Here is a 27,099-nt window from a genome sequence, read left to right on the forward strand (position 1 = left end):
CTCTCAAAACGTTACTTTGTCTAGGGATTTTTCCATGTTAATCGCAGAAAAATCACTCCCGCAAACCGCTAGCGGTAATCACTAGCGTTTTGCGATTTCAAGTGTTAACGGGGTCTTATAGATTATTTAAACAGTGTTTGCCCATTGTAAAATCTTTCCTCTCTGAAATTGTGAAAGGTGTTACTGGTGGTGACATCTTTAGTACTGCCAGTTGATGTGTGTGTAATGTCCGTTACTGAGAGTTCTCTGCACAGAGGGAGATACTGCTTGCCTGCCAGTTGTAAACAGCCGTTATTTCCCATAATGCAATGAGGTTCCCAGAATGCAAACTGTCATGACATCTCACTGTGGGAGGGGTTTCTCCACAATATCAGCCATACAGAGCCCTCTGATGATCTATTCAAGAAAAGGCAAAAAGATTTCTCGTGGGGAAGGGGGTATCAGCTACTGATTGGAATGAAGTTCAATCCTTGGTTATAGTTCCCCTTGAAACTAGTGTTATCATGTTTTGATATACTTGACAAGTAAAACGTGTTTACCTCTTTTCACTGGAATAAGGAGCCTTGCCTCCCAGAGCTACCCAGAATTCAGCGGGCTCCTGACCCTCAAGAATGGTTTGCTTGTCTTGCTTGGAGATGATGTTAGCCACAGTCTTTGCCATTTCCCGCTCATCTCCACTGCAACCCTATTGGATAATAATATAAGACATAACCCAGTTTGCAGTGATACTCAAATTAACATACAGCTACAGTATGCTTCTTGCTGATAAGTATTATCCTATGAATTGGATGTTGAGTGCTCCTTAAAAACAGGATCAGTGGCAATAGCAATAAACTATTACAACATAAATATTAGCAGGAACTGTACAGAAATAAAGGTCATAGCATATCAAAAGGAAAAGTTAATAAAAGCTTGAGGGCACTTTCACACTGGGCGGTTCGGTGTACAGCCTAATGTAAGTCTACGGGGTAGTTCATACTACCCACTCGTGGTACGCTGCGCTGGAAGTGCCCTATCTAATGCAAGCGCACACCTACGATGCTGTGCGGCTGCTGCAGCGATCTGCTTCGGACCGGATGCATGCCTGATACAAACGGACCGGATCCGGATCGGATCCGGATCGGAACTGTACGGTTCTGATCAGGATCAGGTCAGGATCCGATCATGATCCGATCAGGATCCGGTCCATTTACTTGCCAAAACGCAAGTGTGAACGGGGCCTAAAGCGGATGCCTATTTTTACAATATAGTTCCGCGCACTTCCATATTTCTGAAACAGGAAGAGCGTGCACAGGCCCGGATTTACATCACAGGAGCCTAAAGGCACAGATGTTCTGGCACCCTAGACTTTGCCCTCCACAAACCACCGCTGAACTGCACTGCAAGTGTGCTGGCTGTCCAAGCTGTCACTTGCTTCCCTTGCCCATCACAGGTAGCTACAGGTGCCTCTTAGTATTAGGTAGCCAGAGCTATCCTCAAGGTGTAGAGATCTTGTCAGTGAAATGCCGAGACCCAGGTGAGTTATCTCTCATTTACACTCTGGGACTCTGCATAGGTAAGGCAGGAGGGAAATGAGCCGCCTTTCCATCATCAGACGCCTGTAGGCACGTGCCTACAGTGCCTTAGGGTAAATCCAGCCCTGAGCGTGCAAGTGAACGTCGCTTTCTGTTTGGATGTCGGCCAGAAGGAGATTACCGTGTATTAACGGCGGTAATCCCCAAAGGCCTGTTTTTGGCGGCGAGGTGCCACCACTGGGCCGCCAATCCACAGTCTGAAACCGGCCTAAGCCTTATCATATCTGAAGTCCTGCAAAAGGAAGTAGACTAAGATATATTTTATTCATATCCTCCAATGCATAAATGTCATCCACATTCCACTCAGAGTATTCCACAAAACACCCATGTACTAATCCCGACTACAGTGCCACTCAGCTCACCTGTAGAGGCACTACATAGTGACTATATATAAAGGCACAGTGCGGATATATTCTAAGTTATGTTTCCCGGGCCTGTTTTGTGCTGTGTTGTTTTTTGTTATCTTTCAGCTTTACATAGGTAAATAATGCACATACCTTTCCACACCACAGGTAGCACATAGCGTCTGTCTTCAGCACAAAGACGTCATTGGAATTAAGAGACGCTGCTCTGGCTGGGACTTCGGTGGCTTTTGTGTTGAATTCATCGGTTCCTCTGACCTGGAACAGTCTGATTGGAGGTTCTGGTTCTGTTTTTCCACTTCGACTTGTTCCTCCCTAAAAGACATAAAACAACACACAAGTGTTATAATGCAATGCAATGAGCTGTTTAGCCAGTGTTTGAGGTAGCAAAGGTAAAAGTACGAGGGTCCGCCAGAAAGTAACAGGTTTGCTTTTATCTGCCACACAAGGTATTTTTCATATGTAATGTGACTTGCATCTGCCAGGTTAATCTCTTTTCTCCCTGCTACACTTGCCACATGACTGCAGATTGAAAGTAACTGTTTGTTCAGTAGCATTAACTTGAAGCCCCCCCCCCTCCCCCTTCCCCTTGCACTCAAAATAAGCTAGATGCTAAAGCTTTGGAGATAAGGCAACAGATGTATTCTCAGTGAGTGTTATAGTTTATTTTGGCATTGTAGACTTTTTATTTTAGTAGCAGAAAAAAAGTTTTACCTCATATATGATCATTTTTCCCTTGAAGATAGCCTGGAAATGTTTTGGCTCTTTCCCCATTGTGACTCTGATCTGGACTGGCTGGTCATGGTACTTACGGTCCAGTTCTACTGCGTGAAAAGCACATGCTGTGATCTCATCCTGAGAAGCATGGCGGCCCTGTCCAAGGATAAATAATGGTATAGTTATTATTACAATGACAACCCACACAACTAGTGTCCGTATTTCCAAGATAAATGATGATGTGTCCAACACTGGGTAAAATAATTCTGCAAGTATATAAAATTATTGGCTAGGACCCCATTTTAAGACATTTAAGAAAAATGAAAGCACACCTTGGGCTTTATTCACAAAGCGGTGCTAAACTAGTTAGCACGCCTAGAGACTTTTTGGCGTGATAAGCATTGCACTAAGTAGGTTAGCACCGCTTTGAGGGAAAAACTCGCGCGCAAAGTTTTGAGGCGCGCAAAGTCCGGTGCTCGTGAAACGTCGCATAGTGTTTAATGGCGTTGCGCGTAAGATTTTACGCGCAAAACTTTGCGCGCGAGTTTATTTTATCACGCCTAAACTGAGTTTAGGCGTGATAATGGGCTTTTCACCAGCGTGCTAACAGTTAGCATGGCTTTGTGAATCAAGCCCCTTGAGTGTGCTAAATCTTTAAAATAAATGTAGTGTTGGTTGGCACAACAACTACTTCTAAAGCCTTGAAAGCATGCTATACTAAAGTCGGCTGAGGTGGCCAATAATGCCACCTCAGCCAATAATGTACTTACAGAGGCACCCGATCCCTGACCCGTGACACACAATTGATCCACCTAGTGGATCAACTCACTCCCAGTGACTGCCAATTCGTTTGTGAGTGCTGCTCTCCTGCTAGCTGCATGACATTATGCATGCACTGCTCTGTTGTCACTCCATATAGCAACACTACACTTCCTCAGCTACACATCTGACTCGCATCTGTGCAGCTTGGGCCAACGATGTCGCCCAAGGGGATCGGGTCCATATCCCCAACAGGCGACATCCATCAAAGGTGTGTACACACCTTAACTCAGCTCCTCAGTGGGCTATCCGCCCACAGCCCCTCAGAAGGGCCACGGGTTGTGGGAAAGCAATTCTGAACTGGGTATGCATGAGTTACAAACCGAGCATGCCCAGTGAAAAAAAAACGTTCATGTGCATCTTACTATAGTGCAGGAGCACGTCCTTTTACTGAGCATGTGCAGTTTGGAACTCACTCATGCGCAGAATAGATTCGCACAAGCATGGGCATTTCCTGCAAATTATTCAACTAATGAACCAACTGAATACTTAAAGGTCATGGAGGGGGAAACGAGAGGGACCCTGAAGACAAAGGGCAAGCAGCATGAGGGGTTTCAGGGGTTAGTCAATTAATACAATATATGCCCAATTTCAAATTATTTTTTTGCTTCAGGTGCACTTTAAGCACTGTATAAGTATACAAACACTTTAATGTTGTTAATCACTTATATTTACACTGATCTGTATTTAATGTAGACATCATCACACCTACCAGCCACATATAAAGCAGGTAATTTGGTTTCCCGGATTTCACATATGTATATAGCACCAAATAGCAATCTCCTCCATAGAATCTTCCATAGGTCTTTGGATCTACTTCTTTCAGCTCCAAGTTCTCAACTCTCCAGACCTGTAAGGAAGCATTCGGAGAATGTAGAATATGCTCATTAACAACCTCCTATCCTTAAATGTTAATGCACTATTCTAAATGAAAGGAATGAGCAGCTCACCTCCACTTTCCCAGAAGCATCATCCACCATCCTCTGTTCTGCGGCCAACTCTGGTCTAGCATACAGCTCGTTAATATCAAATTTTACTTGATCCACTTTGGCTGAAAACATAAATTGTTTGGTTAGTTTACCAGCACAAATGCCCCCCCCCCCACACACACACACACACAGTGAGACCCGGGTTCAATTCCCAGCCATTGTGAGTTGGCTTTTATGCTACAAATCCTTAAAGGGAACCTAAACTGAGAAGGATATGGATTTTTCCTTTTAAAATAATACAAGTTGCCTGAATCGCCTGCTGATCCTGTGTCTCTAATACTTTTAGCCACAGCCCCTGAACAAGCATGCAGATCAGGTGCTCTGACTGAAGTCAGACTGGATTAGCTGCATGCTTGTTTCAGGGTGTGATTCAGCCACTATTGCAGTCACAGAGATCAGCTGGACTGCCAGGCAACTGGTATTGTTTAACAGGAAACATCCATATCACTCTCAGGTAAGGTTCCCTTTAAGCAACCTAATGTTTCTATTGGATTGAGCATAAATGGTAAATGCTAGGCCAGCTTCAGTTAGTACTGTTGTGGTACAGCAGTTAAGGTACTTGCCCACCACACAGTGAGATCTGGGTTCAATTCCCAGCCAATGTGAGTTGGCTTTTATGCTACAAATCCTTAAAGGGAACCTAAACTGAGAAGGATATGGATTTTTTGGTTAGTTTACCAGCACAAATGCCCCCCCCCCCCCCCCCCCCCACACACACACACAGTGAGACCCGGGTTCAATTCCCAGCCATTGTGAGTTGGCTTTTATGCTACAAATCCTTAAACCGAACCTAAACTGAGAAGGATATGGATTTTTCCTTTTAAAATAATACCAGTTGCCTGAATCGCCTGCTGATCCTGTGTCTCTAATACTTTTAGCCACAGCCCCTGAATAAGCATGCAGATCAGGTGCTCTGACTGAAGTCAGACTGGATTAGCTGCGTGCTTGTTTCAGGGTGTGATTCGGGCACTATTGCAGTCACAGAGATCAGCTGGACTGCCAGGCAACTGGTATTGTTTAACAGGAAACATCCATATCACTCTCAGTTAAGGTTTCCTTTAAGCAACCTAATGTTTCTCTTGGATTGAGCATAAATGGTAAATGCTAGGCCAGCTTCAGTTAGTACTGTTGTGGTACAGCGGTTAAGGTACTTGCTCACCACACAGTGAGACCTGGGTTCAATTCCCAGCCACGGTATGTAAGCTGGCTTTTGAAATAGTATAATTCCCTGGCAGATGAGACCGAAGGAAGGGAGGCCTAAAATTGAACCTAAAATAGGGGTTTATGTGAAATCTAGATTTTTGCCTGGGACTTTTGATGTGTATTTCACTCAATCATGTCTGCCTCCAGGTATTAGAGCCCTCGAAACATGTTTTCTATCATTTTTCCAGCCGTCAGAATTTTTTCTATTTTTCAAAGATCGCCTCCCCATTGAAGTCTATTGCGGTTCGCGAACTTTTTCACGAACCGAACCTTTCGCGGAGGTTCGCAAACAGGGTTCGCGAACCGAAAATCAGAGGTTCGCGGCATCTCTAATGGTTACCTCATTATGTACTGTATCAACCAAAGCTCTGATTATGTTGCCCAAATTTACTTCAGGGACATGTTAAACAGACAATGACAGTTTCCTCTAACATTTTATTTACCTATCTTCCCAACACTGTAAGCTTTTCCGAGTCCTTGTGTCTCCCCGACATCCCTCCAGTTCTGGAACAATTGCTTGAACATGGCAGATTCCGCTCCATCGTTTACGACCTCCACATTGGTAGTGGCCGGGTATCCCTTGGCTTGGATGAATCCCTACAAAGTAGTAGCCTTCATATAAGAATTCTTAGACAAAAAGCACAAATTAGCAGCACTGGCAGGTAACACTCTTGCTAGAATTGTCCACAATTTGCCGAGAATGCAGAAGTTTACAGCAGTTGCCAACTGGAAATGCGGTATCTGCATAATAGCGTACATAGGCACATATTCTGCACTTTTTTATTTTTACAAATAACTAGCTTCATCGATAAAAAAAAAAAATAGGCTCAAAATACTATAAAGAATTCCAGCAATTGAAATTCTTGGTGCCAAAAACGCCTGAAGCCCATGCTGGCATAGAGCTGAGTTGCGTGAATACAGCGTTATCTCACCAACTGTAGCTTTGGGGATAAGATAGCGTTTGCCATACCTGTCAACTGAATAGAGACTGATGTAGCTAATATGACTTCTGCTATACCCTTTTGCTATTCAAAACTGATATACAGAAAAAAGAAAATCCCAGAATTCGGGACTGGGTGACTTACAACTGCTCTGCTGAAGGCTGCCTTCTTCTCTGTTGGGCTGGAGTCTTTGCCTCTCCACACAAAGATCTTCACTCCTCCTTGGTCCAGAATGTGACAGTCCTGCACAATGAAGCGTATGCAAATCAGGTCACAGAAGGTGAGGTCAAGTGACGTAATTAGTCCATCAAATCATCCTGGGGTATGTGTACAATTCATAACTCATATACATTTTTGCAATTTTTTTATTTAAATCTACTGTTCACACAGCAGTACATGAAAGGCCGCATTTATACCGGATTTAACGGTACATACAAGGCCGGATTTTGTGCCCCTAAGCCAAGCGTGTAGTGGCTCCCCTTTCATATGCAGCAGCGCCCCACCCATTCCATGTGCAGCCCCCGCTTATATGTGTATCATGCATTTACTACAGCCCTTCTCAATATGTACAGCTCCCTTGGGCATCAGTTTCCCTTTATCCACGTGTTGCTCCCCATTTTCAGCCTCCTCTTTCGTATGTAGCAACTCCTCTTTTATGTTCAGGTGCTACTTTGGGCTGCTGCTGCCCAAGGCCCGGGCTTTAGTGGCCTTCCCAGAAATCCGGCACTGGGTACATGGCTGTGAATCTCAGTTTATTAAAGGATACCCGAAGTGACATGTGACATGATGAGATAGACGTGTATGTACAGTGCCTAGCACACAAATATGTATGCTGTGTTCCTTTTTTTCTTTCTCTGCCTGAAAGAGTTATATATCAGGTATGTAAGTGGCTGACTTAGTCCTGACTCAAACAGGAAGTGACTACAGTGTGATAAGAAATTCCAGCTATAAAACACTTTCCTAGCAGAAAATGGCTTCTGAGAGCAAGAAAGAGGTAAAAAGGGGAATTTCTTATCAGTGAGGGTCACACTGTAGTCACTTCCTGTTTGAGTCAGGACTGAGTCAGCCACTTACATACCTGATATTTAACTTTTTCAGGCAGAAAAAGAAAAAAAGGAACACAGCAGAGTTATTTGTCTGCTTGGCACTGTACATACACATGTCTATCTCATCATGTCACACGTCACCTCGGGTATCCTTTAACCACTTCTTTGCCATCAGTACAACTTCCTCTTAGCACTGGGGGGTTTTATCGCTTTTAGTCATAACACAATTATTTCTTACAGAAAAGCTATTGCTTTTGCTATTACATTGCTTTACCTATATAATAAAACAAAAAGAAACAAAAATGCATCAATAATAAGGCTAAAATAAAAAAAAATATATTATTTGTATTTAAGCCAGAATTATTTGTATCTCATTGACAAGAGAAAGGAAAAAAGGAGTAAATACTATGTCCACAATGTTTAAAAGCAAACTTACTGTGTTATCCTGAAACATTTCCATTTATGTTAACAATTCATGTTTTTTTCTAATTTGCTATGTCTGATCTTTCTGTTGGACGTTTATGCAATACTCTTACCTGTTCCTCATTTAAAGGTTAGAAAGTTATTTATAATGAACTACTCAAATGTTTGAAACTATAAACAGTGAGCTCTCTTGGCTTATTAGTGCCACTCTTTTCTTGTTTTTTTTTCCTTGTTTATCCCCCTCACCTGGTGCTGCAGCAGGTCCTGGGTAAGAGGCTTTGTAGCTATTTCCTGCACCACTAGGTCACCATCTTTTTCAAAAACACTGAAAACAGAAATAAGTTTCAGATGAGACATTACTAAATGTGCTTTGGGCTTTTGCTTCAAACTCACCACATGCTGAATGTGAATGGTAATTCTGAAATATCAATGTGCAATATTTTCTAGTAACATTTATTTTTAGTCCCAAATAATATAAAGTAATTACAAAATTAAAAAAAAAAATAAAACACTATACAGTCCTCTCAAGATTAAAAAGAATCTGTAATGTCCGATTTGCACAATAGAAACATACCAATCGAGTCACTGTGATCTCCTGGGTCCCTTTTTGCCATTGCCGCTGCTCCCCACCGCAATCCTGGCTTTTAATTGCCAGGTTTAGGCAGTGTTTACAAACAAACATGGCCGCTAACCAGGAAGTGATGTATATGTAAATATATAGATATATACACACACACACACACACACACACACATACACTAATATGTGTGTATGTATGTATATATATATACTGCATATAAAATCGGGTGTGTGTGTGTGTGTGTGTGTGTGTGTGTGTGTGTGTGTGTGTGTGTGTGTGTGTGTGTGTGTGTGTGTGTGTGTGTGTGTGTGTGTGTGTGTGTGTGTGTGTGTGTGTGTGTGTGTGTATGTATGTATGTGCCACGATCACTCGAAAAAGGCTTGACCGATTTGAACGAAACTCGGTATACAGATCTCTTACTAGCTGTGATGATATGTTCTGGGGGTCTCGCGTCCCCCCTGCACACCTGGGCGGAGCTACAACACTACAACAGCTAATCAGATTTCACCCATTCATGTCAATGGAAAAAATGTAAAAGGCTGCCATTTTCACAGTAATCAAGCCAAACCAAGTCCCCACACTTGGCACAGTTGGTCACTTGGTGACCGAGGTTACTAATCCAGGAAAAGTGGGTGGAGCATAAAACAGCCAATCAAATTTCAGCCATTCATTTTAAATGGGAAAATAAAAACTGCAGCCATTCTTTGACTGTTAATCGCAGGGTTCTCAAGCTTGCCACAGTCGGTCACTGGGTGAATGAGATTAAGAGCCAAGAGCTTACAACAGCCAATCAAAATTCACCTATTGGTTTTCAAGGGGAATATTTAAACTGTTTCCATTCTTACGCTATAAATGGCAGAGGCGTCAAACTTGCTACAGTCAGTCATTGGGTGACAGGGGTTCAAATACACTAAAGGGGCGGGGCCACAAACAGACAATCAGATTTCTTTGCTGGATAAACTGCTTCCATTCGCACATTTTTGATGCCAGGAAAATGAAGGCTCACAAACTTGGTCATTGAGTGACTGTCTGTCAAGGTTACGAAAAAGTGGGTGGAAGACAAAAACAAATTTCACTGGTGAAATATAAACTGCAGACATGCTTACACTGTTAATGGCCGGGTTCTCAAATTTTTCACAGTTGGCCACTGGGTGACTGGGATTAATATTCAGGAAAATGGGTGAAGCCTACAACAGCCAATCAAAATTTACCTGTTGATTTTCAAGGGGAATATTTAAATTGCTGCTATTCTTACACTGTTAATAGCAGATGCCGCAAACCTGGTACAGTTGGTCACTGGGTGACTGGGGTTCAAAGTCAGAAAGGGGGCAGAGCCACAAACAGCCAATCAGATTTCATTTATTTCAAAGGGAATATACACATGATTGATACCAAGGACCCCAAAGCTCATAAACTTGGTAATTGAGTGACTATATTTGAAGGTTAGAAAAAGTGGGTGGCTTCAACAACTACATTTTTTACATTGGAAAATATAAACTGCAACCATTCTTACACTGATAATGGCAGAGTTCCCAAACTTGACACAGGTAGCCACTGGGTGACTGGGATTAATACTTAGAAAGTGGGTGGAGCCTACAACAGCCAATCAAAATTCACCTATTGATTTTCAACGGTAATATTTACATTGCTACCATTCTTACACTGTTAATGGCATAGGCCTCAAACCTGATACAGTCAGTCATTGGGTGACTGGGGTCCAAATTCACTAAAGGGGCTGGAGCCACAAACAGCCAATCAGATTTGTTAGATTGATTTCAGCCATTCTGTTATTAGCAGGGTTCTCAAGCTTGACACAGTTGGTCACTGGATGACTGGGATTAATATTTAGGAAAGTGGGTGGAGCCGACGACAGCCAAACAAATGTCACCTATTGATTTTCAAGGGGAATATTTACATTGCTACCATTCTTACATTCTTAATGGCAGATACCTAAAATCTGGTACAGTCAGTCACTGGGAGACTTGGGTTTAAATTCTGAAAAGGGGGCGGGCTACAAACAGCCAATCAGATTTGTTTAATTTCAATGGAAAAATTCAACTTATTGATGCCAAGGACCCCAAAGCTCATAAACTTGGTTATTGAGTGACTGTATGTCAAGGTTAGAACCATCCACAAACAACTAACTTTTTACATGGGAAAATATAAACTGCAGCCATTCTTACACTTTTAATGGCAGGGTTCTCAAACTTGACACAGATGGTCACTGGGTGACTGGGATTAATATTCAGAAAAGTAGGTGGAGCCTACAACAGCCAATCAAAATTCACCTATTGATTTTCAAGTGGAATATTAAAACTGTTGCCATTCTTACACTGTTAATGGCAGAGGCCTCAAACCTGCTATAGTCAGTCACTAAGTGACTGGGGCTCAAATTCACTAAAGGGGCGGAGCCACAAACAGCCAAATAGATTTATTTGCTGGATAAACTGCTTACAATTTTTTATGCCAGGAACTTGAAAGCTCACAAACTTGGTCATTGAGTGACTGTGTGTCAAGGTTAAAAAAACTGGGTGGAGTCAAAAACAGATTTCCCTGGGAAAATATAATCTGCAGCACCTTCTTCACTGTTAATGACAGGGTTCGCAAACTTTGCACAGTTTGTTACTCGGTGACTTGGATTAATATTTAGAAAAGTGGGTGGAGCCTTAAAAAGGCAATCAATATTCATCTGTTGATTTTCAAGAGGAATATTAAAATTTCTGCCGTTCTTGCGCTGTTAATGGCACAAGCCTCAAGCCTGGTATAGTTGGTCATTGGGTCACTGGGGTTCAAATTCAGAAAAGGGGGCGGAGTCACAAACAGCCAATCAGATTTGTTTTTATTGATGCCAAGGACCTGAAAGCTCACATGGACATTGAGTGACTGTGTGTCCAGGTTACAAAAAGTGGGGAGAGCCAAAAACAAATTTCACTGGGAAAATATGAACTGCAGGCCTTTTTACACTGTTAATGGCAGGGTTCTCAAACTTTTGATGGTCACTGGGTGACTGAGATTAATATTCAGGGAAGTGGGTGGTTTTCAAAGGGAATATTTAAATTGCTGCCATTACTACACTGTTAATAGCAGATGCCTCAAGCCTGCTATAGTTGGTCAATGGGTGACTGGGGTCAAAACGCTGGAGAGGGGTGGAGTCACAAACCGTTAATCTGATTTAATTTCTATGGAAATATACAAATTATTGATGCCAAAGCTCACAAACTTGGTAATTGAGTGTTTGTGTGTTATGGTTAGAAAAAGTGGGTGGAGCCGACACCAGCTAAATACATACCCGGGCAACGCCGGGTCATCAGATAGTGTATACATTCCTGGGCTCTAGGGTCTGTGTTTTTCGCCGCCGCCCCCCGCACACCCGGCCGCCCACTCACACGCCCGCCTGGCTCCCTAGCCCCGTCCCTGTCCTCCTGTCTGTGTGAGGCTGGGTCCGTGCTGCTCACATGCGCAGTAGCAAAAAGCCCGGACCCAGCTACACAGAGAAAACTGTCCCTGCTGTACGCAGGGAAAGTTGCCTATTATTATATAGGATATAGAGATTATCATGTTACAGTTGTTTCCCCCCATTCCCTTTAGATTGTACGCTCACAAGGTCAGGGCTCTCTCCCCTTTTGTGTCTTGGAAATCATTACACATTTTACTCATGATGTTACTTTTATCACTGTCATTACCAATTCTATATTTTGGATTCTGTATTTTGTATCATTTTTTGTATTTTGTCACTAATTATGTATCTTGTGTATTGGTGTACACCATTGTCTGTATTATTATGTACCCGGTAGCAGGGAAAAGGACCGCTTCAACCATCGCCATTCAAACCATGGGAGCAGGAATCATAGGTCTCCAGGAACATAGGTAAAGAGGGAAAAATTCCGCTACACCAAGGCTGGGTAAAAGCTTTTTCTTCAACTTTATTGACACATCAGTAAGCACATATAAGGCTGATGCGTATCGGAGCTCTGGAAGGCTCCTTAATCAAGCTTTTACCCAGCCTTGGTGTAGCGGAATTTTTCCCTCTTTTGCCTATTATGTACCCCATGTTTGTTTCTTACTTTGTACAGTGCCACGGAATATGTTGGCGCTTTATAAATTAATAATAATAATAATAATACAAGTTTTTGCATCCCAGTCTGGGATTAGTCACAGTTTCTCAGCATGCGACAAGCTGTTCCCTCCCCCCTCAGCCTCACAAACTGCATCACAGACACAAGCTGAAACAGAGCCTGGAGGGGGCGTGCATAACTTGGCCCCATTACAACAGAGGCAGTCCTTGCCTCCCTGGGTCGATAAAGCTTGACAAAGAAAAGAAGATTAGATATATTACAGAGACAGTGCTACTAGACAAGGCTGCAGTAGTCCAGATTACATTAGAACAGGTAAAGGAACTTATAGGATAGAAGAAATAAGGCTGAAAATTTTGTTACAGAGTCTCTTTAAAGAGGAACTGTGGCAAAAAGGGGAAAAAATCTATACATTGCAAAGAGAGAAGTTAAAAAATAGAAGATAGAATAAATTATTGATATTCGCCAAGTAGTTTGTTGATATAGTTTGATCCACAGTCAGCCTGCATGTAAACATCTTTACTACTGGCAGACATGAAAAAAAGCAACTGTCATTATTTATAACTAAACCACTTAACAATGTGATAGGCTAAAAGGTTTGTTTTTTTATAGATATACATCTGCACAGAGGGAGATACTGGTTTCTTGGCAGTTGGAAACAGCTGTTATTTCCCCCAATGAAACAAGGCTCACAGACAGAAAACTGTCAGGACCTAGGTGCTGACATCACACAGTGGGAGGGGTTTTACCACAATATCAGCCATATTATAGACATCCCTGATGATCTATTTGAGAAAAGGTAAAACATGATCATGGGAAAGGGTGTCAGCTAGTGATTGGGATAAAGTTCAATCCTTGGTCACAGTTCCTCTTTAACTACTTGCCGACTGTGTCATGCTGAAGGGTGTGGATGTGGCGGCAGGCCCAGGGTTGCCTAATGTCGATCAGTGTAGGTCCTTGTGGCGTGGTTTGCGGGAAATCGCGTTTGCATCCCCACTCTGATGCACACCCTCCCCAATCAGAGCACCGTTTAGCACTCCATTTGGCCTGAAGAAGTGATAGACCCACGAAACGCGTGGCCAGTGCATATTGGGATTCATTAATTACATGAATTTGTCTTAATCTAGTTACACTACCTCACTTTTTTCTATTTTATGAGTTTTTAACCCAGTTTTATTGATACTCTCTCTCTCCCTTTTATCCTATGAAGTCAAAATGTTATATATGTGTGTGTGTTTCTTTTTTTGTTTTGTTTTTGAAGCAATCTAATAAGTCTGACATTTTGACATAAGTGTAGTTCTTATATTTTATAGAAATCAATAGAAAGCTCAAGATAGAGATAAAGAAAAGAAAATTAACAATCTAGTAGTATAGAATATAATGGACCCAAAGTTATTATTGTCAGGTTCCCACTCTTCTCCTCGCATGTTTTATGTGGGTCACAGCTGCCACATCAGAATTATAGAGTATATTTCATGTGCGTTTGTAACTCAGTCTCATATGCTCTCATTTCTTCTGCTCTCTCTGAGGTGAATGAGTACATGTGGCCAGTGTCTGCAGACTTACTGGTAGAGCCGGACGTTTGATTTCTGTTGCTCATCCGGCTTCTCATCTGGAATAGCATTCTTGAGCTCAGCAGTCCTGGCCCCCAGCACAGCCGTCATTATCTGCATCAGGTCAGGAGAGTCCTGTTCATTGTCTATAACTCCAATCTGTGCTCTTCCTCCCCTCTCATCATCTCTGATGCTCTGAGCCAAAGCGCAGGCCTGTAGCAGACAAAGGATACTGTTATGTCCTGTCCATCAAATTCCTCCAAATAATAGTAACAATAATGGCATCAGAAGCAGTAAGGAAGCTGCAGCAACAGTTGTAGTATTAATATTAAACAAGGATTAAATGTAGTTATACCATATTAGCAACACTCATATAAGGAAAAAGGAATGGCACCACAATTCTAGCTGTAGGTCCATTCAAGCGAATTGATACCTCTCCGAGTTACTCTCTGCAGGTCTACAAAAGTACATGTCCCTAATTACAATTAAATCAGATATCAGGTTCACATATCTGTAGATTGTCGAGTACCCTGAACTGGGGACAACAACAAATGACTGAAGCCCATGGTGAGCTAAAAAAGCAATATAGTGGATAATACACATACATATTAGTAGCCTCAGCTGTAACAGCTTTCCACTACAGGGGCCTATGCAGTGTCATTTAAATCGTAACTCTGGTAACAATAAAAAGCAAAAGGGTATGCCAAAGCTGTAAAGTTATCATGTTCTGCCACATTGGGTTAGTATTAAAACTCACCAGAGCACCGTTTGAGTTGGTTTCCGGTGTGTAGCTGTGCCTCCATATGGAAAAACACCTCAGCCTTTTCTCTATCTCCAGTGCTAGAGACAGAAAAAAGGCAAAGGCCTTTTTCTGCAAGAAGGCAGAGCTATGTGCCAGAACCCAACTCAAATGGAGCTCTGGTGAATCTTTTTGTATATTAACTCTTATTTTTTGATGCAAGTGATTTGGAATTAGGTTTCTCCTCCAGTTAATGGGGTTTTTCCCCAAACGCTTGGACTTCCTTGTATGTCCACTCACCCTTATTCTTTCAGTCTTATTACTTTCTGGCCCATTCCATTGGATGATCACTTTGCCCAAGTCAAGAAGGAAAACATCCCCTTTGTTGAAACTGTTCCACGACATGTCCACCTAGAAGACAGAAAGGGTAGAATTTGCTTTTTTTTACTGTGTATAGAAATGCAGCTCAGTGATCCATTACCTTTACAAAATCACAGCATTCTAGTTTTTGCTGTGTAGCTGATATTAACAGCTATCTCAGATGGAAAGCTACCTCTAGCATATTTTGATATTATGACCTATAGCCCTCCCAACTCCCAAAACCAATCTTAGCAATAGCCAGAGCAGCAAATTAAAGGGGGTTGTAACATCTACAAATATGCTACCAATAGTTAGTGCCCTAGAAATATCTGTATACTTTTTTTTTCTAAATTAGGTCCCTATAAGTCCCCATTTTTTCTATTTTTACCTGGTCTGGGTGCTTTTGCCTAAATGCAGAAACTGTGCAGTACCTGCAGGATTGTGGGAAGCATTTTATTTTCTTCTAGCTACAATAACAAGCTTATCTCACATTGCAAATGAAAAATTTGGATAAGACAAGGACACTATTATTTATTTTATTTAAGTATTTATATAGCACTGACATATTACACAGCGATATACATTATATTGAGTATATTGTCTTGTCACTACCTGTCCCTCAGAGGGGCTCACAGTCCCTACCATAGTCATATATGTCTTTTCTATGTATGTATCATGTAGTACATGTATCATAGTCTAGGGCCAATTTGAAGGGGAAGCCAAGTAACTTAAACTGTATGTTTTTGGGATGTGGGAGGAAGCCGGAGTGTCCGGAGAAAACCCACGTAGACCTGGCTGGGATTCGAACTGGGGACCCAGTGATGCAAGGCGAGAGCGCTAACCTTTACGCCACCGTGCTGCCCACTATGACCAGATGGTTACCCCCCTCCCTTTGAAGAGTTTACACAGTGATGGAAAGGTTCGCTGTGGAAGGGACAGTAAGCTGAGGCAGTAGGGAAGGAAAATCACCACTGAGCTGGGTTGGTAAAAAAAAAAAGAAAGAAAGAAAAGGAAGGGCAGAAGTGATGTCACTTTTGGCATCGCAGAGAAACAGTAATAATGGAAACCAGCAGAAATATATATTTTTTTCATATCACATTTCTACTAAGTATGACAGAGAGCACTAAAAACAACAGGATAGGTAAACTAAATACGGTAAGTAATTTCCTTTTAGAGGTTTTTTTTTTTTCAGTTAATATAGAGTTTCATCTCACTTTAAAGGACAACCGAGGTGACATGACATGATGAGATAGACATGGGTATGTACAGTGCCAAGCACACAAATAACTAGGCTGTGTTCCTTTTTTTTCTTTCTCTGCCTGAAAAAGTTAAACATCAGGTATGCAAGTAAGAGTTTCTGTCCGGGTCGGGACCTGGTCGGACTGGGTCAGACTTTAGCATAACCCTCACTGATAAGTAATTATGGCCATAAAACACTTTCCTGTCAATAAATGGCTTCGGAGAGCAGGAAAGAGATAAAAAAAGGGTCAATAATTCATAAATTTGAGCTCTGACATACTTCAATAAAGGTGTCACTGAGCAGAGACTATGAAACAGTAAAAACTAGATATACATATAAAATAAAACTGTGGGATATCTAAAAAAGTTATTTTAGGTGACTGAAGATAGATACAATTATTTTTCTTATAAGTTAATTTTCACCTCGGATGTCCTTTAAGGCAACTACAGAGGCAGGGCCCAGGAGCATGGGGAGCCTCCTCATTGTCCCTTTCTTCTTTTACCGTTTAGCAGTGAGAACCGGGCACTTGTGACTAAATTGACCAGTGAAGTGTATGGTGGTTGAGGGAATGGGTGTGAAGTGGGCTGGGGAAATCTACAGGTACCCAGAGATGCAAAGTAAACCGTTTTCAGTATTGTAGTATTTATGTCAGATACTCTGACAGAATATCTTGTAGTACTTCCTCCCCTGCACTTACTACAGAACTTTCATACTCTGACAGAATATCTTGTACTTCCTCCCCTGCACTTGCTAGTGCTACAGCACTTATGACAGAATATCTTGTACTTCCTCCCTGCACTTAAGGGAAAGGTACCATTTTCCCCACAGTGTAGCTACAAGATACACTGTCCATGTCCAATGCAGGATTCATGAGGGCTTTGCATCGGTTTATGTGGTTATTATGTATCTCTCTGTCTCCACTCTGTATGTTGTATAATTTACATGGCCATGTCTGTTCCTATTCATGAGGGAGGCTCAAGTGTGTCCAGTGTTCTGCCATTGGGCCCCATGAGTGAACATCTATCCCAGAGTGAACATTGAATAATGTAATGCACATGAGAAATGTGTAAGCATATAAATTCATGTGATATGAATAAATATCGGCATTTTATGAAGAAGAGACCAGCAATGGCAGAATCCATGCTTCTTTCAGCATACATTTTCCATTAGAAAGAACTGTGAGATGACGCCAATGAACCAGAATGAATTAAAGCCGATCCAGAAATCATGGCCTTACTAAAACAAATGTGATACTGTAGGCAGCGTTCCACTGCATAGATAAACACATTTAAAAGGTTATTTCCACAAAGGATTTCAGTGCAGTGTATTGTAAAGGCTGAACAATAATGGCATTGTCTTCACAGCTTGTGCATTGTATCTGCAAAGCAAATAACCTGACTTCTGTGAAACCTTCAAACAATATACAGTATATATATGTGTGTATATATACAGTGGCTTGCAAAAGTATTTGGCCCCCTTGAAGTTTTCCACATTTTGTCACATTACTAACACAAACATGAATCAATTTCATTGGAATTTCACATGAAAGACCAATACAAAGTGGTGTACACGTGAGAAGTGGAACGAAAATTATACAGGATTCCAAACAATTTTTACAAATCAATAACTGCAAAGTGGGGTGTGCATAATTATTCAGCCCCCTTTGGTCTAAGTGCAGTCAGTTTCCCATAGACATTGCCTGATGAGTGCAAATGACTAAATAGAGTGCACCTTTGTGTAATCTAATGTCAGTACAAATACAGCTGCTCTGTGACGGCCTCAGAGGTTGTCAAAGAGGATATTGGGAGCAACAACACCATGAAGTCCAAAGAACACACCAGACAGGTCAGGGATCAAGTTATTGAGAAATTTAAAGCAGGCTTAGGCTACAAAAAGATTTCCAAAGCCTTGAACATCCCACGGAGCACTGTTCAAGCGATCATTCAGAAATAGATGGAGTATGGCACAACTGTAAACCTACCAAGACAAGGTCATCCACCTAAACTCACAGGCCAAACAAGGAGAGCGCTGATCAGAAATGCAATAAAGAGGCCCATGGTGACTCTGGACGAGCTGCAGAGATCTACAGCTCAGGTGAGAGACTCTGTCCATAGGACAACTATTAGTCATGCACTGCACAAAATTGGCCTTTTTGGAAGAGTGGCAAGAAGCAAGCCATTGTTATCAGAAAAGCATAAGAAGTCCCGTTTGCAGTTTGCCACAAGCCATGTGGGGGACACAGCAACCATGTGGAAGAAGGTGCTCTGGTCAGATGAGATCAAAATGGAACTTTCTGGCCAAAATGCAAAATGCCATGTGTGGTGGAAAACTAACACTGCACATCACTCTGAACACACCATCCCCACTGTCAAATATGGTGGTGGCAGCATCATGCTCGGGGGGTGCTTCTCTTCAGCAGGGACAGGGAAGCTGGTCAGAGTTTATGGGAAGATGGATGGAGCAAAATACAGGGCAATCTTGGAAGAAAACCTCTTGGAGTCTGCAAAAGACTTGAGACTGGGGCGGAGGTTCACCTTCCAGCAGGACAACGACCCTAAACATAAAGCCAGGGCAACAATGGAATGGTTTAAAACAAAACATATCCATGTGTTAGAATGGCCCAGTCAAAGTCCAGATCTAAATCCAATTGAGAATCTGTGGCAAGATCTGAAAACTGCTGTTCACAAACGCTGTCCATCTAATCTGACTGAGCTAGAGCTGTTTTGCAAAGAAGAATGGGCAAGGATTTCAGTCTCTAGATGTGCAAAGCTGGTAGAGACATACCCTAAAAGCCTGGCAGCTGTAATTGCAGAAAAAAGTGGTACTACAAAGTTTTGACTCAGGGGGCTGAATAATTACGCACACCCCACTTTGCAGTTATTTATTTGTAAAAAAATGTTTGGAATCATGTATGATTTTCGTCCCACTTCTCAGGTATACACCACTTTGTATTGGTCTCTCGTGTGGAATTCCAATAAAATTGATTCAAGTTTCTGTCAGTAATGTGACAAAATGTGGAAAACTTCAAGGGGGCCGAATACTTTTGCAAGCCACTATATATATATATATATATATATTGTATATATACACACGCATATGTTCGTATATATATTGATATGCAGTGTTATTCATAAAATGTCTACATTTGGGCATAGATTGGGGATGGTGGTTACACATCCATACATTAAAGGAAACCTAAAGTAACTTAAAATAACTTGGGGCTTCTGCCAGCCCCCTGCAGCCGCCCTGTGCCCGCACCTTCGCTCACCAATCCTCCTGTCTCCCGCTGTGGCTAAGTTTTGTTCTCGCCTACTTGCAAGTCGACGTTCACTGTGCCTGCGCAGCCCTGGCTGCGCCAACTCATTCCCATCTCCGGTAGCGTCCTGCATAGGCATAGTACAAGGTTTTCTTGTACTGTGCCTGTGCAGGATGGTCCCGGCATTGAGAACCCGAACGAGGATACGCACGGCCAAGGCCAGGTAGACGCAGCAGCCATCAACTTGCAATTCAGCAAGAACAAAATTTAGCCCCGGCAGGGGACCGGAGGATTGGTGAGCGAAGGTGCGGGCATAGGGTGGCTGCAGGGGGCTGGCAGAAACCCCAGGTAAGTGAAACTTTTTTTCAAAGTTATTTCAGGTGCCCTTTAAAGGAGTCATCAGGGGAAAAATGGTAAAATAAATGGTACTTACCGGGGGCTTCCTCCAGCTCCAAGCTCCCAGGACATCCCTCGCCGCAGCTCTGCCCGCAGCCGTTCTCTGCAGGTCCGTCCTGGCCCCCTGCGATGACGTCAGAGTGACCTGGAGGTCGCTCTGTACTGCGTCTGCGCGACCGGCGCTGTCAATCATCGCCACGTGGGCCGGAGCGGACTGCGCAGGTGTGTCAAAGTGTCATTTTTTCCGCTAACTTGTGACAAAAAATAAAATCTTCTATGAACTCACCATACTCCTAACAGAATACCTCGGTATGTCTTCTTTCTAAAATGGCGTCATTTTTGGGTTCCTATACTGTCCTGGCATTTTAGCAGGCGCGTAGCTAGGGGGGGCGTCGGGGTAGGGCAAGTGCTCCCGGGCGCCGGGTCCCTAAGGGCGCCCAGCTGAGCTGCTTTGTTTTTTTTTATTTCTGGGGAGGGGAGCAGCGCAGAGAAGAGGGAGAGCTGCTCTCCCTCCCTCGCTGTCCCCTCCATTAATGTCCGGGTGTCTGGCGCAGCGGGCGGAACTGTTTTGGGGTGTATTTTTACACATACCCATGCTGGGTGGGAGAAATCTCTCTGTAAATGGACAATTGTGTGTAAAAAAAAATCAAAACACCCACCCAGCATGGTATGTGTACAAATACACCCCAAAACACATTATACTACTTCTCCTGAGTACGACAATACCACATGTGTGGCACTTTTTTGCAGCCTAACTGCGCTAAGGGGCCCAGAGTCCAATGGGCACCTTTAGGCTTTACAGGGTTGCTTACAATTTAGCACCCCCTAAAATGCCAGGACAATAAACACACCCCACAAATGACCCCATTTTGGAAAGTCGACACTAGGTATTCAAAGAGGGGCATAGTGAGTCCGTGGCAGATTTTTTTTTTTTTTTTTGTCACAAGTCAGTTTCCAAAATGGGGTAATTTGGGCGGTATTTATACTATCCTGGAATTTTAGCACCTCATGAAACATGACAGGTGCTCAGAAAAGTCGGAGATGCTTAAAAATGTGAAAATTCACTTTTTGCACCATAGTTTGTAAACGCTATAACTTTTACCCAAACCAATAAATATACACTGAATGGATTTTTTTTTATCAAAGACATGTAGCACAATAAATTTGGACAAAAATGTATACAGAAATTTTACTTTATTTGAAAAATGTCAGCACAGAAAGTATATATACAAATAAATAACGTTTAATGGGCGCCGAGCAGGAAAAAAGGGCGCCGGAGATAAATAACATTTTACAAACAGCGCCCAGAGCTTTTTAATGTTTTATAACTGTGCTTGTGATGATTTATGTTTAGAAAATGCACCCGTGACAAATAACGTTTATAAAAATACTAAACATATTTATCCTATTTAACTAAAACATTGTTGAAAGTTTTATCCCTTACTGTTTCTAAAACATTATTATTCACAAAATAAAGTGTTCAGTATGTAACATAAATTGCAATATATTTTTTACAGTCACTATTTGTAAAACATTATTATCCACATAATAAAGCAAACTCTAAAGGAGGTCTTAGGTTTAGGCACCACCAGGGGGGTCTTCGGTTTAGGCACCACCAGGGGGGTCTTAGGTTTAGGCACCACCAGGGGGGGGTCTAAGGTTTAGGCACCACCAGGGGGGGGTTTAGGTTTAGGCACCACTAGGGGGGTCTTCGGTTTAGGCACCACCAGGGGAGTCTTAGGTTTAGGCACCACCAGGGGGGTCTTAGGTTTAGGCACCACCAGGGAGGTCTTAGGTTTAGGCACCACAAGGGGGGTCTTAGGTTTAGGCACCACCAGGGGGGTCTTAGGGTTAGGCACCACAAGGGGGGTCTTAGGTTTAGGCACCACCAGGGGGGTCTTAGGTTTAGACACCACCAGGGGAGGTCTAGGGGTTAGGGATAGGTACAGGGAGGGTTCTGTGTGAGAGTAGGGTTAGGTATAGTTTTAGTAACATTTTAGTAATATTTACTAATGTTTCACAACACTTATTACGAACGTAGTTATATTTATATCATCGTTATAAACAATATTTTCAGATTTTATTATAAGAAGAAACCATAAATGAAGGTTAATCACAATAATATACAATTATAACGATTAAACATATATTATCGTTTTTTTAATAAACGTTATTTTAAGTTTCACTTTTGAAACAGAGAAGATTAACGTTTTCACTATTGCCGATTTCATACACATTATTTCATGATTTATAGATTTGTAAAACATTATTTGTACACTAAATACAAAACAATATTATCGTTTACACCCCGCGCCCTTTTTTCCCAACGCCCTTTTTGTACGTACTCCTCCTTACATTTCTGAATGATCGCTTGAACAGTGCTCTGTGGGATGTTCAAGGCTTTGGAAATCTTTTTCTAGCCTAAAGCCTCATCTACACGTGTAGATGAGGCGGCGATCCGGCGGCTCGATTAGCCGCCGGATCGCCTCTTCCGCCAGGGGCGTAACTAGAAATCACTGGGCCCCCCTGCAAAACTTTGGATGGGGCCCCTAGTGAATAGGGACTGTCTACAAATCTTTGTCTGCAAAACATTGATTTATTATTAGTGGCTGAGCAGATGCAGTCATTAGAACAATTGTGCAGAGAGAAGAAAGTTTTATCTCTCCTTGCCTTAGTTGTCAGTCTCTCAGGTTGGGGCCCCCTGTGGCTTCTGGGCCCCCCTGCAGATGCATCCCTTGCAGGGTCTATTGTTACGCCCCTGTCTTCCGCGTCCCCGCCGCGTCCCCGCTCGCCGCGCGTGCGCCGGATCTTATCAATCGAACCGCATTAGCAGCTCGATTGATAAGGAACATCGCGGCCGCATCTACGCGTGTAGATGCAGCTTAAGCCTGCTTTAAATTTCTCAATAACTTTATCCCTGACCTGTCTGGTGTGTTCTTTGGACTTCACAGTGTTGTTGCTCCCAATATTCTCTTAGACAACCTCTGAGGCCCTCACAAAGCAGCTGTATTTGTACTGACATTAGATTACACACAGGTGCACTCTATTTAGTCATTAGCACTCATCAGGCAATGTCTATGGGCAACTGACTGCACTTAGACCAAAGGGGGCTGAATAATTATGCACACCCCACTTTGCAGTTATTGATTTGTAAAAAAATGTTTGGAATAACGTATGATTTTTGTTCCACTTCTCACATGTACACCACTTTGTATTGGTCTTTCATGTGGAATTCCAATAAAATTGATTAATGTTTGTGGCAGCAGTAATGTGACAAAATGTGGAAAACTGCAAGGGGGCCAAATACCTTTGCAACCCACTGTGTGTATATATATATATATATATATATATATATATATATATATATATATATATATATATATATATTCTGGCAAATTGGGTGTTTCTACCATGTAAGGGGGCTTTTCTATAAATTGGAGGGTTTTCAGGTGATAATCACAGATATTTTTCCCGTGATCCGAATACCTGGAATAACGGCTAATTTCGTGATTGACTGCCATGATCGATTCCAATCACGCATTCGGATCACGATGTCGGATAGTGAAAAAATGCTCGTGAATCACGGCATTGCTCCCCTGTGCTACTCTGCAATGTAGGGAGAGGGTACAGGGGGGTGGGGGGAGTGGTGAGTGTGTGTGTGCGTGTGCGTGTGTGTGTGTGTTTGTGTATGTGTGTGTGTATGTGTGTTTGTGTGTGTATGTGTGTGTGTGTGTGTGTGTGTGTGTGTGTGTGTGTGTGTGTGTGTGTGAGTGTGTGTTGTGGTGTGTGTGTGTGTGTGTGTGTGTGTGGTGTGTGGTGTGTGTGTGTGTGTGTGTGTGAGTGTGTGTGTGTGTGTGTGTGTGTGTGTGTGTGTGTGTGTGTGTGTGTGTGTGTGTGTGCGCGCGTGTGTGTGTGTCTGTGTGTGTGTCTGTGTGTGTGTGTGTGTTTTATCAGAAAGACAGGGGGATTTGGATCTAAGGAGGGAGCCCCATTCTTATTACACATGAGGATCCTGCGGGCTGTTGCTGCACCCATGTTGGCTCAGACTGACACAAGACACGCTTTCATCTTCTGAATGCAGTGTGCTGTTGTTCTTTTACTGCTTACAATGATGCACATTTACAGCTCTGGAGGGCCACATAAAATGGCAAGGAGGGCTGTATTTGGCCCGCGGGCCTTGAGTTTGACACCTGTGCCTTAGAGAATGGAATGTAAGTGTTGCAAATCAGACCTCAGTGCAAAAGTTACAATCACCTCAGAGATTCCTGACAGCATAGTGCCAAACTGTGACCGCCAAAACCTCAGGAGCCATATATAAACTTCATATTCATGTTGGCTCTATTAAAACAAAATATATTTTCCATGTGGTGATTGGTGAAGCCCAATCATAGACTCACTGCTTTTCAAAGCCAACTAAACAATCGCAAATGATGGTCTTGCTGTATTTTTCATGTATTTGTGCTTGTGTACAAAATATAGGAGAGCAGGGAATTTGCATAGGAATCGTGGTGCCATTTGATGTTCTTGCAATTTCAAGTTTTTCCCACACTTTTTAACTCTTCCATCGTAAAACGAAAACAAAATTGCGTTATGAAAGCCATCTCATTGCAAGATAATAGCGTCAGCAAATCTTGCAGTGGGTAGAGGTGAAATGGTGATTGCATTGCCACGCGATCGCAATTTCTAATAGAAAATAGCCCTTCATATCAAAAAACCAAAGACCTGATTTACACACGTAACCCCCTCCCCCCCCCTGCACAAACACTCCACCTGCAACCTGACCTTAACACCCTCAGTACCCCCATGGATAACTTTAACCACCACCATCCCCCTATAGGTGCCCATTGAACTTGTGGCATTGAGGGCTAATTTTGCAGCCAGAGGCATCAGATAAGCTTTAGGTGCTAGACCCAGCGCCAGCTATTTATTGGGTGCCTCAGAAACCCAAATTTCCCCTCAATGCCGCTACTTCAAAGGGCACCTATGGTGGTGCCCAAACTTCTGCTGCTAGCGGGTGCCGAAATGACCTATTTTGGATTTAACAAGGTGAGGACTGCAACCTGCATTATCTTGACTTTTTGCAGTGTTCCCTGCCCACAAGTACCATGCTTGGGAACATGTTTTTGAAGAAACCGTGGGCGGCCAGCTGAAGAGTGGGGACATCTGTACAGACATCAGATTGCCACCAAATATCATCCTGGATGGTTAGTGTGTGTGCGATAAAGATCAAATGTCTATATGGGGCTTCCAGTAGCAACCTGGGGTCTGCACAGATCAGGAATAACCCATCATGGATATAGGATTATTTTCATTCTGATGTAGCTATGAATCTCCTGTCATTCCAAACAAATTGGTAATAAAACACAACTTTTACTAAAAAATGTAATAAAAACAGACCTACTGCCTGCAGTATATGGTGAGTAATAGTATGTGGCAAGAAACCAAAGCACACATTACACACATACCTCCGTGGCTGTGACATGTTTCCTGCCCTTCACATGAAGCAAGCGACGTATGTTGTACATGTTTGTCTCCACATGTTTGAATCCTGAAGCGACTCCGCCCTTCTTGTAGCTGGCATGTGGAAGCAAAACAGAGGACTTGTCATGATCACCATTCAAAGAATATTGCAGCCATAATTATTTTACAGATAAATATTAGGTGAATAAATTCTCTATATAGCGACAATTATTGTATATAAATATTGCTGAAAATGTTACCTCATGAGTTATGAGAAACAGAAAGAAGAGGGCAGTTTCACAAGGAAATCAGAAGATTTTAGTTTGAGGTAAATGGTGAAGAGACAACTCTGGATTTGAATATTTAGTATAAATTATGTTTTTGGTTTATAAAGATGTTTATTGTCAAAATACAACCAAAGTATCAAACAATTATGTCCAAAGAGTAAGAATTCAAAGGATTAATGTTTGTGATAAAAATAGAAATTAACCACTCGAGGACCGCAGTGTTAAACCCCCTAGTGGCCAGGCCATTTTTAACTAAAGAGGCCACTGCAGCTTTAAGCCATAGCTGCAGGCCCGTACAACTCAGCACACAAGTGATTCCCCCCATACCCTTTCTCCCCACCAACACAGCTCTCTGTTGGTAGGGGGGGGTCTGATTGCTCCCCCAATGTTTATTTTTTTTAAGTAAATATTTTTATTTTTTATTAATAAAAATGCCTTTTCTTTACCTCCCTCCCTGCCCCTGTCAGCCTATCACAGCGATCAGCTGTGTCACACGGCTGTCCCCAGTACAGCGCTGCCTTACATCACAGTGCTGTACAGCCCTATTCGCCCTCTAAAAGCCTCGGAAAGGCGATCACCACATCGGCGTGCGCACTATCCTGCTAGCCCCATAGAAGGCCGTTCACGCCAATCGGCATAGAGCGGTCCTGGGGCTGCCGCCTCGTTCACGCCAATTGGCATGGAGCGGTCGGCAAGGAGTTAAAGAACAAATTACCGTCTTTTCCGCCGTATAAGACGCACTTTTGAGTCCCTGTGTCTTATACAGCAAAGGCAGGGAGTCCCCGACTTAGGAACACCTACCGATATGATCCGCCGTCATGCCAGGGATTCCCTGCATGTGTGTGCCCACTCCCCCCGCATGCCTCGGCTCCCTCCCCTGTGTCTCCTGCTCCCGCGTGTAGTGTAGTGTAGTGTAGTGGCAGCTGGCTGACCTAACCATGGGGTCTGCGGGTATTGCAGACCTCCTTCTCCTCCTTCTCTTGCTTTAGTGATGGCTTGTACTGATGATGCGATCAGTACAAGTCGTTCACTAGAGCGAGCTGCATGGAGGAGAAGGAGGTCTGCAATCCCTGCGGGCGCC

General features: G+C 42.7%; 1 protein-coding gene across 1 annotated transcript in view; it reads right to left on the reverse strand.

Annotated features, from left to right (window-relative positions):
- LOC137518298 (villin-1-like) overlaps window positions 1-27,099 on the reverse strand; it is a 135,011-nt gene that overhangs the window by 30,140 nt on the left and 77,772 nt on the right. Inside the window, exons 5-15 of the mRNA XM_068235959.1 lie at window positions 25,737-25,845; window positions 15,320-15,430; window positions 14,294-14,493; window positions 8,321-8,399; window positions 6,750-6,848; window positions 6,108-6,261; window positions 4,423-4,523; window positions 4,185-4,322; window positions 2,651-2,809; window positions 2,072-2,251; window positions 540-685 (exon numbers count right to left, since the gene is read on the reverse strand). Coding sequence (XP_068092060.1) covers window positions 540-685; window positions 2,072-2,251; window positions 2,651-2,809; window positions 4,185-4,322; window positions 4,423-4,523; window positions 6,108-6,261; window positions 6,750-6,848; window positions 8,321-8,399; window positions 14,294-14,493; window positions 15,320-15,430; window positions 25,737-25,845 — 1,476 coding nt within the window. The remainder of the gene's footprint in view (window positions 1-539; window positions 686-2,071; window positions 2,252-2,650; window positions 2,810-4,184; window positions 4,323-4,422; window positions 4,524-6,107; window positions 6,262-6,749; window positions 6,849-8,320; window positions 8,400-14,293; window positions 14,494-15,319; window positions 15,431-25,736; window positions 25,846-27,099) is intronic.

The sequence above is a fragment of the Hyperolius riggenbachi genome, chromosome 5 (assembly GCF_040937935.1).
Source record: "Hyperolius riggenbachi isolate aHypRig1 chromosome 5, aHypRig1.pri, whole genome shotgun sequence".
Classification (NCBI taxonomy): Eukaryota; Metazoa; Chordata; class Amphibia; order Anura; family Hyperoliidae; genus Hyperolius; species Hyperolius riggenbachi.